This window comes from Chelonia mydas, chromosome 1 (assembly GCF_015237465.2).
Source record: "Chelonia mydas isolate rCheMyd1 chromosome 1, rCheMyd1.pri.v2, whole genome shotgun sequence".
NCBI classification, from domain to species: domain Eukaryota; kingdom Metazoa; phylum Chordata; order Testudines; family Cheloniidae; genus Chelonia; species Chelonia mydas.
Genome location: NC_057849.1, coordinates 219,239,427 through 219,252,946, shown reverse-complemented (window position 1 = coordinate 219,252,946; position 13,520 = coordinate 219,239,427). Strand labels below are relative to the sequence as shown.

The 13,520-nt window shown below is 44.5% G+C and overlaps 1 protein-coding gene across 7 annotated transcripts in view; it reads left to right on the top strand.

Moving 5' to 3' along the window:
- The window catches only part of VWF (von Willebrand factor), a 259,168-nt gene that overhangs the window by 77,401 nt on the left and 168,247 nt on the right, over positions 1-13,520 (top strand). For all 7 annotated transcript variants that reach the window (XM_037913656.2, XM_037913649.2, XM_043529527.1 and 4 more), the window contains 4 exons: positions 1,697-1,743; positions 6,333-6,469; positions 8,796-8,934; positions 10,222-10,322. In XM_037913656.2, the coding sequence (XP_037769584.1) occupies positions 1,697-1,743; positions 6,333-6,469; positions 8,796-8,934; positions 10,222-10,322 (424 nt within the window). The remainder of the gene's footprint in view (positions 1-1,696; positions 1,744-6,332; positions 6,470-8,795; positions 8,935-10,221; positions 10,323-13,520) is intronic.

Below are 13,520 nucleotides of genomic sequence, written 5' to 3'. Positions count from 1 at the left end.
ATGATGCGGTGCAATTGCTACGATCCAGGCTGCTCTAGATAAGTACTGCTCTTCAGTTTTGCCCCCCTGCCCCTTTTCTTTTATTTGGCAAATGTCCCAGTCTAAGATTTGGAAGTGCCAACCTCTTCCCAGAAGCAAGCTGTTCACAAAGACTCAATCAACTCCATTTTCACAGCAATATTTGATCTAGCAGAATTGTGTAGGGGTCATAGTCTTTCATGCAGTGGAAAAATATTTGTTTTCTGAATAACACAAACTTGCAGACTCCTAGTCCCAGCTAGTTTTGGACAGTGGAGTTTTGTTTTGACTTACTACATTTATTTAACTTCCCTTAAACCTAGTTCAAAATGTCCTTTGAGAAGGGCCAGTTAAGACAAATTCATGCCCCCTCCTTCTTGCAAAGCCATCATGTTGCCCCCTCCAGCTTTATAGCTTTAGATTGAATGTGCAACTTTCTTCTTTCACATCTACCCCGAATGCCATCCTGGGGGGCGGGGTGTTACCCAACCCAGAAGGAAGGGGGTGAGAAATATATTCTGAACTGTGTGTGTTAGGAGTATGGGGAACATTGGGCAGATTTTTCCAGTCAGACAACAGAAGAGGGAACCTGATATGTGGCCCAGCCAGAGCCACAGTGCAATAAAGCAGGAGGCTCTGCGTAATACCACAGTCAGCAAGAAGCAGTTCAGCCCCTCACACCCATGTATCAATGGCGCATGAGCAGTGACCATCACATTAGCACCTCAGTCTCTCCCTGGTGGGATGGAGCCCCATGACCTTAGGGTCTTCTGCAGCTCTGGGTTTGAAAGCATCATCCAAATCTTCCTGCCCTTGGAAGACTAGTCCAGTTTAATAGACTTCATCCTTATAAAATGCTTCCTGCTATTCAGCCTAAATATTCCCTTGCTGAATGCTGTGCCATTGAACCCCGCTTGTGTCATCCTAAGTAATTCAACTCGCTCCAGAAGGTGCACAAGGGATGGGCTAACTGATCAAATGAGAACCACCCGACCCCAATTCATTCTCTTTTAAAAAGTTGTGGGGCTTGCAGATGATGTGCCATATAGGCCCAAGCATAATAGCAACAGCCACTGGTGTGCATTGACTATGTCTTATATTACTACTGCCTCCAAGAGTTTATGCTGAATCCATACTCCCATCCACAGACCCAGGAAGAAATATTATTTCTCTCTCTTCCTCTCACACACAAGAAGGGTTATTCATCGTTAAGACTGTACGTACCAGGGTTTCAGTGGAAACCCCCTGAGGATTTTTTTTTTAAACCATTCGGTTTTAGAAGAATACACATGTTACAGCTAAAATAAACAGGTGGCTTGAAAAAAAAAAAGGAGAAAGACTTTTGTACTTTTATAACCATACTGAATCATAGATTCCAAGGCCAGAAGGGACCATTGTGATTATCTCACCTGACCTCCTGTATAACACAAGCCGTAGAACTTCCCCAGAATAATTCCTTTTAGAAAAACAATATTACATTTCAATACTAGTGTTTCGCAAGGGGCTAGCTGGAGGGAGTGTGTGTATGGAAGATGCATATGTTAAGCTGTATTGGGGTGCGGGGGAGTAAGACTGGTTTAATTTTTCTGAAGGGGGAGCTCCGCTTTCAACAGTTTTGGGACATGCCACCGTGGATGTGAAATCATGCACCCTAACTTTTCAACAATATATTTCCTAGCATTTGTCGACGTGGCATCTGGATCTGCAGCAACGAGGAGTGCCCAGGTATGCTGACCCTTGTGTTTATAGCTCCACAAAAGTATGTAAGCCTTGCCTAGGTCAGTCCCATGCATGGATGAGCGCACAGACAGGGTTTGTCCTTGTTTCAAGCTCTGGCTGCAAGTCAGCACCAAGATTATATTTCAAGAGTCCAGGAGTCCAAAAGATAAATCAGACTGTGCAGATGGGCTTGTGTGTGGCAATGTAAATACCTGTTTAGGGGGAAAAGCACGAGTTCCCTTTCTGTTGCTTTTCTTGCCATGTTGTAAAAGAGCTGTAGATTCATAGTAGTAGCTTTCTGGTAAAGGAAAACTGCTGTGCTAACTTGAGTATCAACAATTTTCTAAGGGTTTATCTACATATGGACAGGAAAATTAATCTGAATTAACTAACAGTATGAATTTAAAGTGGATTAGTTAAATCACATCAAGCCCCCTGTGTGGGCACTCTTATTCAGAATTAAAATGACCTTAATTCAGTTTAGCTTGATTCACTTTGAAAGCCAATCAAGCTAAACTGAATTAAGGCCACTTTATTTCTGAATAATGGTATGTCTACACTGCAATTAGACTCTGCATGGGGCTTGGCTGTTTAATGGTAATGTAGCTATTCAGGCTCAGCCTGAGCTCTGGGACCCTCCCCCGTCGCAGAGTTCTGCAGCCCGGGCTCCAGCCTGAGTCCAAACGTCTACGCCGCAATTATACAGCCCCTTTGCCCGAGCCCTGCAAGTCCAAGTCCGGTGGCATGGGCCAGCCCCAGGTGTCTAATTGCAGTGTAAATACCCTAAGAATGTTCACACAAGGGTTTAATGCAGTTTAACTAATCCATTTAGAGAGTCAATTTGGATTAATTTTTCTGAATGTCTCCGTGTAGACAAGCCCTAACTAATGGCCTGATTTAGCAAGCACTTGGATGGGACTACTTACAATAGTGAGCACTACGTGTCATAGAAGTCAGTTGAACCATGCATGGTACTCTGCTCAGTAGTGTTTGCAGGCTTGGGTCATAAGTGATGTATTCTGTTCAAGGAGCTAGAGCCATGGCTGGGGAGAGGCAAGTAGGCCACCTGTGTTCCATTAATGGTGACACAGGCGGGTAGCAGGCCACCAGTCTTTTTTCCTCTTCTTCCTGAACTCACCTAGAACAAGCTGTTTGCAATGGGTAGCTGATACTTACATCCTGAATACTCATCCATCCTGGAGGGTGTGCAGGGAGGAGGAGATGATGGAGTGTCACACCTCCTGCCATAAGGCTGCTCCAGCAATGTCCCTGCTCCCCACTTCACTCCATAAGCCCATTCCCCTGACCTGAAATGTACATTTGCTGCTCTGGGCCCTTCTTCAGTTCCAGCACTGCAGTCAGCAGAAAAAGAGGAAGCCTGCACTGGCCTGATGCAGTACTGCCTTTCCTGCCCCTAGCACGAGTGTGTGTAGGGAGACTGCCACAGGCAGCTCTGACCTACTTAGTGCTGAGATGTGAGAGAGCAGGAGAACTAAGAGAAGGGGGGATTCAGGGGATGTGGGAGATAAGAAAATGGGGAAAACATGTAGTTCTCTGAGGCAAAGACAGAGGTGAGATCAAGAGAGAATCAAAGGGGGGGAATTACACCTACCTACAAGTGGACATTGAAAAACCTCTCAGCTGCCTTGCCCCACCCTTCCTGAAAATATCCCCTGCTTCAAATGGAAATAGCAGTTGCTCCAAAATTTCAGAGAAAAGCACAATCTGAGAGGTGTGGAATCACTGCAAATGGAAGGGAGACATATTTTATGAGAAATTCCACGCAGGCCTTCTACACAAAGGCCCCGTCCAGCCCTCTGCTTGTCTAGTTCATTGGAGAGTTCTCCAAGTGCAGCACAACTGTGCAAAGTAACTGCTTTAAAAAAAGAAAAAAGGCCCACGAGGTTCCATGTTTATTGTGTCTCATGACTCTAGATCAAATGCAATCAATTCACAAGTGAAAAATGCGACTGCTTTTAAGTGCAAATTCAGCCTGGCGTGTAAACCCCAAACTGCGATCTTTATGGCTCAGTCTTTGTCATCAGTAATAAATATTACATGGGCCAAAATCTGGTTTTGGTTGCAGCCCCTTTGTCTTTATTGGGATTACTGAGGTGAATCGATACGTGTGGAGCAAAGGCCTGCAGTTAGAATATTGTTTAAAATTCTGCTGCTGCACAGGATGGAATAGAATCCAGCTCCCTCTCTTTGAGCTGAATTGGCTCTGCTGGGTGAACAGGAATAAAAAATAACTTGCTCTGGTCCCTTCCGCAAGCAGATCTAACTCATTAGTCAACTAATTAAGGACGGGCTGGGGGGGACGGTGTGGTAGATACGTGTAGCTAATGTGTATGTGGTCACTTATATAAAAATGTCTGTTCAGACTGTACATATTGTGAAGGTAGCCCTCTTCCTTTACCCTTTATATTGGCTTGTCATTTTAGGCGCCTGCAATTTGTTCTGTGCGGGCAGATCCCTGCGTGGCCCATACAGAGAAATTCTGGCCCTAGTACATCATGTTTGCTGGGGCCCCACCTCCTCCCATTTCATTTTATGCAGATGTTACAGATGTTTTGGGGGCCTCCCTTTGTTTGGGGGCCTGGTAAGAATATCCCTCTTCTCCTCTCTCCCCTGTCAGCCCTACTCCCATTGGCTTCACTGGGGCTCCATGCAGGTGTTGGGGCTTGACCGCATGAAATAACTTGATTAGATTGTAAACTCTTTGGAGCAGGGAACATGTCTTTCCTATCCGTTTAAGCAGTGCCTAATATAACGAGGTCTCAGGTCCAGTTGTGGCCTCTGGGCGCTACCACCACAGAAATAATAAGAACAACCTTCTACATACACACTGGGAACAGATACGTTAAAAAGTCCTATATTTCAATAGTTCCTTTTCACAGCAGGAGGGACTGCAAGCTGGAATTCAGTTTTATTCTGTAAGAACTGTGGTTTTAGCGGTTAAACTGTGAATAATTTCTGGTTACTGGTAATTAAATAAATTAAATGTAAGAGGAAATACCACCATAAATTCTGCCTCTGTAAGAAACACTTAACTATATTTTAGTCTGAGTGTCAGCTCTTCATCCCTTTTGAGCATAGGTGCTGGGGGTGCGGCCACACCCCCTGGCTTGAAGAAGTAGTAACAACTCAACTATAAGGTTTCTACTTTTAGCACCTCCACTATAAAAATTTTTCCAGCACCCCTGCCTTTGTGATTCATAAAATCAAAGTATTTTTTACCTAAATGCTTGAATAAGTCCCAGGGAACCCAGCAAAGGAGCTAACCCATTTTTTCCTGTTCTGTATTAAATAAGGTTATTGTGATACAGGCATTCAGACATTGGAGCCATGACAAGACCATATTGTAATGTTCTAGAGACACAAAGGCAGTGTTCCCAACCTGCCAAGACCCAAGAGTGTAACAAAAATCCAGAGTGAGGCACCACTACAAAGGAACATCAGAGTAGGGGTCGAGGAATAAGAAGTGTTCCATTTTTTAACTTGTAAAGGGCTCTGTTCTGTAACTTAAGCCTCGTCTACACGGTTCTAAAAGATGATTTAGTTAAATTGCCACATTTGGAGCTCTAAGGGCAGTATGGCCTAGTAGATACAGCACTGGATTGGAATTTGGGAGACCTGGGTTAAAATCCTGGCTCTGCCACTGGCTTGTTGGGATGACCTTGGGCAAATCACTTAACCTCCTTGTGCTTCAATTTCCTCATCTGTAAAATAGGGGTGATGATGTTTATCTCCTACATAAAGCACGTTGAATGCTACTGGTGACAAATGCAATATGAGAGCTAGCTATTATTAGCATATCAGATTAAACCTGGGGAGCTGGCATCTGTAAATTTACAGACAAAGCTAAACTGACACAAGCCACATTTAAATTGAATTAAGGGCTTGTCTACAAATGCTGCAGCAGTGCAGCTGCCCCACTGTAGTGCTTCAGAGTATGCACTACCTATGCCGATGGGAGGGGTCCTTCCATCAACCTTGTGCTGACTTAGATCGGCCTAACTACGTCACTCAGAGGTGTTGATTTTTCACACCTCTGAGCAATACAGTTAAGCCAACTTAATTTTCTAGTGTAGACGAAGCCTAAGAGTGTTCACAGAGGCTTTTGCGCTGGTTTAAGTAAGCTGATTAGGTAAACTGGTGCAATGATGTGTGTGAACCTGGCCTGAGTAGCACTTGAGTAACCGCAGTGAAGTCCCTGGTTCTGCTTGCATAATTACATATTTCTGGGTAAATTTCACCCCCATGCAGAGAGCCAGAGCAAGGCTTGTGCCCCACTTAAAGTCCTATTTAAGAGTCATTTTGAAGGGGGGCTGGTTCTCTGTGCAAGGGTGAATTTCACCCTTTGTGAGGAAATCTTGCAGTATGGTCGTCCTAACTTTGGCTGGAGTCCTCATTTCTAATGGCAATAACTTCCAGGAATAATCAGTGGGATGAGCCATGCTGCCACCACTATCCAGCCTTTAGGAGCTGTGAGCCTGGCAGGGCCTGCTCTCTCCCCCTCCCCCTGCCCCACCTATCTCACAAAAAGCAGGAATTTGTTCAATGATTTGACTGTTTTCCTTGGTATTTTTCAGGAGAATGCTCTGTCACTGGCCAATCCCATTTCAAAAGTTTTGACAACAGGTATTTCACCTTCAGTGGGATTTGTCAATACTTATTTGCCAAAGACTGTGAGGAGAACTCCTTTTCTGTCATCATAGAGACGGTTCAGGTAACAGCACCCTGTGTGGGGTGGGGAGGATGGGGTGGGGTGGGGTGAGTAGATGACTAAATGGCATATTCCTGTGCACATAAATGGCATATTCGTATTAAATTAGCTAGACTCTCTCTTCTGAATTAACATATATTTTGCCTCTTCTTGCTGCTACTCCTTTAACCACGGGCTGTAAATTCAAATTCACAGTGTGACTGCATTGTCTCTCTGGAGTTTTGCCAAAGTTAGCATATAAATGCAAGAGACAGAAGAGGGTGAGCCTCATACACTGAACTGTTTGGACGGCTCGCTGGGTAATTGCCCTGGGCATGTGCTTCCTCAGAAGCTATGGAGCATGTAGTGGTATTGTTACCCTAATAGAATCTGGAGTTTTTTCTCACAGGGACACATTGGCTAATAAGTTGCATTACTTCCTAGTATGTCAGCCCTTCTCAACTTGTTTCCCATGCCCTCTGCCACAGAGAGAATGGCAAGGACCCAGTTGCAGGGGAGAAAGAAATGGGAAGGGTGCCAGAGCATACTGGGACAGGAAGAACACCAGCAGAGTTTCCTCAAGGAGTTTTGCAGAAGGGGCAGTAAAATGGGTAGGGGAGTAAGTGAGGGAGTGGGTGGGAGTGAGGGGAAAGCAAAGGAGTTTGCAGAGGGAGGAGTGAGGGCATACAGTGGCGGGATGGCAGAGAGGTAGGATAGAGAGAAAGGGCCGCAGCGGTGGGAGTGAGGAGGTTTTGGAAGGCGAGAGGAAGGCAACAGGGCAGGTTGAGGGAGGGAGGGAGGCAGGCAGCAGAAGCAGCATGAAGAGCACAGTGACAGGGCAGAGACGGGAAAACTTTTCCAAACAGCAGGGACAGGTTAGGGATGATTAAGAGGCACCAGAGAGAAGGTGAGCAGAAAGCTCACTTGCTTTAGGGAAATGGGTTTTACCTGTCCCCACTCACAACTCCCTTCAGTGCCAGGGATGATTACGTTTGTGCCTATTACATAACAGATCTGAGAGCAGAGCTGTGTGTGTGGAACTGGCATAACTGGTTTCCACTGAAACTGTTCTTTCGAAACTGAAGACGGGAGCCAGTGAGTCACTGTTCCCTGTCTGCAGCGTTCTACCCACCGCTTTGTAACTCGTAACAGCAGCACCCGAAATGAAGAGAGTGAGAGCTGCGCGCTTCTAGTTCCCCATTTGAACAGGCTTGTGACATGTCTCATCATCACACCAGACAGAGCAATCAAGAGGAGAGGCTCTCTCATCACACAGTGCAGCCTGTGTCACAGGGGGCTTGCTGTCATGGCCCCATAGCTCCTTTTCCAGTGCCCTGAGAACAGACCCTGCCCTAGAGTAGCCTGATCTATGGATTGTGTATTAATTACACTGAGTATTTAAGAATTCCCAGTTATCCTGCTGTGGTTTGACAGCTTCTTGTCCCAAGATCAGGCCCAGTATTATTAAAATTACTGTTCAGTTGGGAACCCTGGTGTGCATAGTTGCAACACTGACACTTAGGAACCTTTCTGTGTTTGTAACAGTTTTATTAATGCATTCAGCAAAGTCACAGACACTCTCACCCAGCAAGGTAGATAGAAATAATACAGAATGTGCATCTGAACATCCATCTACTCTCACATCCCTTGAAGAGCAACCTGAAATGTTATCCATTATCTTCCTCATCACTATCACCTTCCTCATCATCACCAGTGGCCATCATCCTGTAACCTCTCCTCCTGCACACAGGCTGGGCTACAACTTTTATAACATGTGACTCTGACATCCCTATGCCTCATGCATATTCACTAGGGATTTCTCCCCTCTTATTTGTATTTCCTCACCCTGCTAATGTTCGGGTGCCCTTCCCCTATAGGTTAGGATAGTAGTGATCTCATCTTATTATCATGTATGTCAATTTGTTGCTATGACACTCTATGTTGCTATGATCAAATATCTGCTGTTGTTCCTGTCCTAAAATATCCAAGAGCTAGTGTTAACTCATATTCCTGTGGTTTCCTGGTGTCACTATTTACAAACTTCCCCCTTAACCACTCTATTCACAATTCCCCAAAACTTAGGGGTGACCACTGGGCCATTTGTTTGTGCCAAAGTTCATATGCCTCATGCCTTATGCTAACTACTGTAGCCAGTGTCTTACAAGATACAGGCCTGTAGGTTCCTTGCATTACTGCTAAATAAAATAAATACTGAAGCCAGCTCCATGGGCGACAGATGTAACACTAAAATTACAGCCACAGGAGGGCTTCTGGCCCAGCATGCTGGAGGAGCTGAGTCATTGATAAAGTGAAATCCTAACAGTCATAGGAAATGTTGGCTTCTTTTTAGTGTGCCGATGATCCTGATGCAGTGTGCACCCGCTCGGCCTCTGTCCGACTCCAGGACATGGAGAACAGCATCATCAAAATGAAGCATGGGGGCGTCATCTCTCTGAATGGGCAGGATGTACAGATTCCTTTGACACAAGGTGTGTTTGTGGCATGTAACAATTCTGACCACACACTACTGTCTACATTGCACACTGAGACTGGGCTCTACTTCAGGTTTCAGCCCAAGCCCCCCTTCTCTCCAAACAGAGAATCGGTCTGCCCCAGTCAGCAAGCACTCGGGACCCGATCCTTGGTTGCTGCTAGGGGTGGGTCAGAGCCACTGGGACTCGAGTCCAGACCCTCTCATTTTTACTGTGGATGCAGGTCAAGCTGCAGGTCCAAGTCAGAAGGTCTGAGTAGCGCAGTAGGGACATGTCAGCATGGCTGTGAGACCAGCATCCAGCAATTCTAAACCCGGGTTTACAATGCAGTGTAGACACTCAAGCATGGGCTTGGAAACACTGAGTCCACAAAGCTAGGGTCTATAGACCCAGGTTTAGTGTGCAGTATAGACATACCCGAAGGTGTCTCCCTTCTCAATGTTATCAGGCAGGCTTTAGCCTAGCTCAACGAGTGTTTCCTATTCCCAACTCTGAGTCGCATTTTATACAGTTACCATCACCTTTTATTGAATTTGCATCATGCTGGGTTCTCTTGCACATGTGCCCAGGTCCTCACTTGGTGTAAATAAGCCCTGGTCCATTGAAGTTGGTGTGGTTATGCGGCTGTGGACTATTTGAGGATCTAGCCAACGATGTTAAAAACCAATGTCAAGTATCCATTTATCCACCCAAAACCTTGAAATTTTAGAAGTGGACTGCAGTGATTTCACCAGTAACTCTGGATGATGCTCATATGTGTTTCTTTTGCGGCTTTTGGGGCCTGTGAGGCCCAGATCATGCTAAGGAGAAGTGCAGAGATGCACCAGACCAGTGGTTACAATACCTGTGGAGTGTCAAAGTGGTGCACAGCAAGCAGGGGAGCATGGTTGCTGTGTCCCACTTTGTCATTGTGCAGTGTGCACCTCCCCTGCGGTGCGGTGCCAACTCCATTGGCCTGTATCATGGAGTGGGTGATGTTATACACTGGCCCATCTCTGCACCTTCCGGGGAGCCTAGGACCAGTAAGCAGCTGTGCTACACTAGCACTGTCTTTGTGCCCCCGTTGGTACTGGGTTTGTATCAGGCGTAAATCAAATGGTACAAATCCATATGTCTACATTAGGGGTGTGCATCAGTTGTGCAAAGAAAATAGTGTAGACAAACCTTAAGTGTATCTGCTTAGATCCATCCCATGGGCAGATGGGTGATGAGGACATTGTATCCTCCTTGCTGATGACAGAATGCATCCCTTCTTGTCTGAAACTTGTCCGATGTGTTTTTGAGGTGCCCTCCGTATCCAGCGCATTATGATGTCTTCAGTTCTCCTCACCTATGGGGAAGATTTACAGATTGACTGGGATGGTCGTGGTAAACTTCTGGTGAAGGTAGTTTTTTCTCCTCTCACCCCACCCAAACATACACAAAGACTTTCTTGTCTGATGTGAGAAATTGCTTGTGTTGCATGCTAGAAATTCCATTCTCTCTCGGCCCTCAGAGCAATATACTGATCCTTTTGTTTTCTAGAAACAAACATTTGCATCACAGAAACAGCTTGGTTTTTTTTCTTTCTTTTCTGTGCACTAACAGTAGCCATTAACCGTGAATAGCTTTGCTTTCATTACAGGAGACCCCTATCGGCCAGATTTTGATTTCATTTACTCTTGTCCATCCCCACTGAAGTCAATAGGATTGCACAGGTGAAAATGAGAGATGAATTTGACCTATAGGATACAATCATTCGTATGTTCAAGGGAAAAAAAATAATTTAATTGCACAGGATATACAGCATGCTGCTCCTACTAAGAATAATATTTATGGTCATTCCAGATCAACATAAAGAGAGAAGTTTGTACTGTGGAGTATTATAGGGCAACTGATTGTCAATAATTGCTTTTTGAATCCAACAAAAAATAAAGCTAATGAATAATCCTATAATAAATCCTTTTATATTCCTAGCAAAGATACTTTTATAGTTTGCACTAGATTGAATTTTTCAAACATAATTTCGTAAACACAATGGTGAAGTGTGATTGATAAAGGTAATAGTGTCAATGTAATATACTTAGACGTCTTTAAGATGTTTGACTCGATGCCACATGACATGGATTAAGAAACTAGGATGATACAAGTTCAACATGGCACACGTTAAATGGATTAAAATGAGCTAACTGATGGGTCTCAACATGTAATTGGAAATAGGGAATCATCAGTGAGGTGCTTGTGTTTCTAGTGGGGTCCTGCGAGGATCCGTTCTTGGACCTATGCTATTTAATGTTTTTATCAGTGGCCAGGAAGAAAACATGAAATTAGATAAACTTTGCAGATGATACAAAGATTGGAGGAGTGGTAAATAATGAAGAGGGCAGTCTATTCACCGATTTAAAAAGTGATCTGGATTGCTTGGTAAGATGAGTACAAGCAAACAATATGCATTTAAATATGGCTAAATGTAAATGTTTGCAACTAGGACAAAGAATGTAGGCCATACCTACAGGATTGGAGACTCTAACTTGGAAGCAGTGACTCTGAAAAAAGATTTGGAGTATTGTGGTGAATAATCTGCTGAGCATGAGCTCCCACTGTGAGATGTCGACGCTAAAAAGGGGTAATGTGATCCTTGGATACTTAAATGGGAATCTTGAGTAGGAATAGGGAGGTGATATTACCTCTGTATTTGAAACTGTGACTACTATTAGAATACTGTGTCCTGTGCAGGTGTTCACAATTCAAGAAGGATGTTGATAAATTGGAGAGGTTCAGCGAAGAGCCACAAGAATGAATCAAGGACTGGAAAACATGCCTCATAGTGAGAGACTCTAGGAACTCACTCTATTTAGCTCATCAAAGAGAAGGTTAAGGGGTGACTTGATTACAATCTATCAGTACCTAGATGGGGAACAAATATTTAATAATGGGCTCGTCAGTCTAGCGAACAAAGCTATAACAAGATGGTGGGAGTTGAAGCTAGAGAATAAGGTGCATATTTTTTACAGTGAGAGTAATTAACCATTGGAACAATTTAGCAAGGGCTGCGGTGGATTCTCCATCACTGGAAATTTTAAAATCAAGATTGGATGTTTTTTCTAGAAGATATGCTCTAGTTCAAGTAAGAAATAATTCAGGGAAGTTCTATGGTCCGTGTTACACAGGAGGTCAGACTAGATGATCATAGTGGTCCCTTCTGGCTTTATAATCTGTTAACGTATGAAAAGTGCACACTTGGACAGTATATTGTGCTATTTCTAAGGTAGAGCCCTTTGTGGGTCTATTCTTTAATCCCACTGCTACCCAATCTTGCTATTATGGCAGTGGGCCTGCAAGACCTATGGGATCCCAGTCCCAATGCAGGGCTCTACACTAGTGCCCCATGGGGCTCCAATTCTAAGGGCCAAAAATATGGTCACCTTTCCCTAGTGAGTAAGATGAGGAGAGTGCCCAGGGAACCCCATCATACCACCCTGTATGCACGTGCAGGCAGCTGTCCTCCTTTGATTGCTACATCTTGAGGACTGCTGCGGGAGGCTAGTCAGTGCTGACCACAGCTCTTCAATCCTCCCAGGGACAGGATGAGGCAGAAGGGGGGTGCGGGTGTTTCTGTGGCACTGTTTCCCTGCACGTTGGCCTTCAGCTACCCACTGGAGGTGAGTGGGCTACAAGGGTAGAACAGATGTAATGACTGCAGGTCCTAACCATGCTCACCTGCATCGCTGTTATGGGCCTGATGAATGCACACCCTTTTCTTGCATTGGTGAGCACTTACTCAAGTGAGCAGGTCCTTTGTTGTCAACAGGAATAATTGTGTGAGTAAAAGCTCACCATTGTAAGAGCCCCATAACTGAACCCTTTATCTGCTCTTTCACAGCATGAGCATAGTGCATCTATACTCTTGCTCTAGCTATATTCATTTTCCTTGCCTTCCACTCTACCCAGTATGGTTCTGTCTCTCAGAACCATCTTGAAGCCCATATCATAAAACTAGCATAGAGTTGTACCCACCTTTGCTAGCACGAATTCTGGATAAATGTTGCACAGTAGCACAAAAAGTGGGCTTAATATGCTAGCTCAAGGTAAAGGTTCATTAGAGCTTCAGCAATTGGAAAAAATAAAACCACTGTAACAGGAGGGAAAGTTCTGGAAGGGTTTGAGAATATGGATTCAGCAATTTGTGTTTTGGTCTAGTCTAGATGTACAATACCAAAACACCTGGGATTTGTTTCAGGGTTGAGGATAATTCAGTTCAATCCTTTGGCACTTCTCAGGATTTCCTGCTTCTGTCTGCATCTGTGATCTCTTCTGCCGGGTCTCAGACCCTTACATCCTGACCATCTCTTTGCCTAGCTGTTAAAAAGTCTAATTTTCTACTTCAACCCCTTTACCATAACAGCAATAACTGTTGCTAATTACTGTCTTAGCAGTTTTTCCCATTGTCTTCTTTTATTATTATGTTCTGCTATGAATTCCTTCCCTTTTATGTACCTAAGTCAGTATTATTGTTGCCTTTGGAGCACAAATTTACAGTGTAAATGGACTGACCTATTGCCAAACATTTCTGACAATTGGGGGAAGTGATGCACTCCCACTGA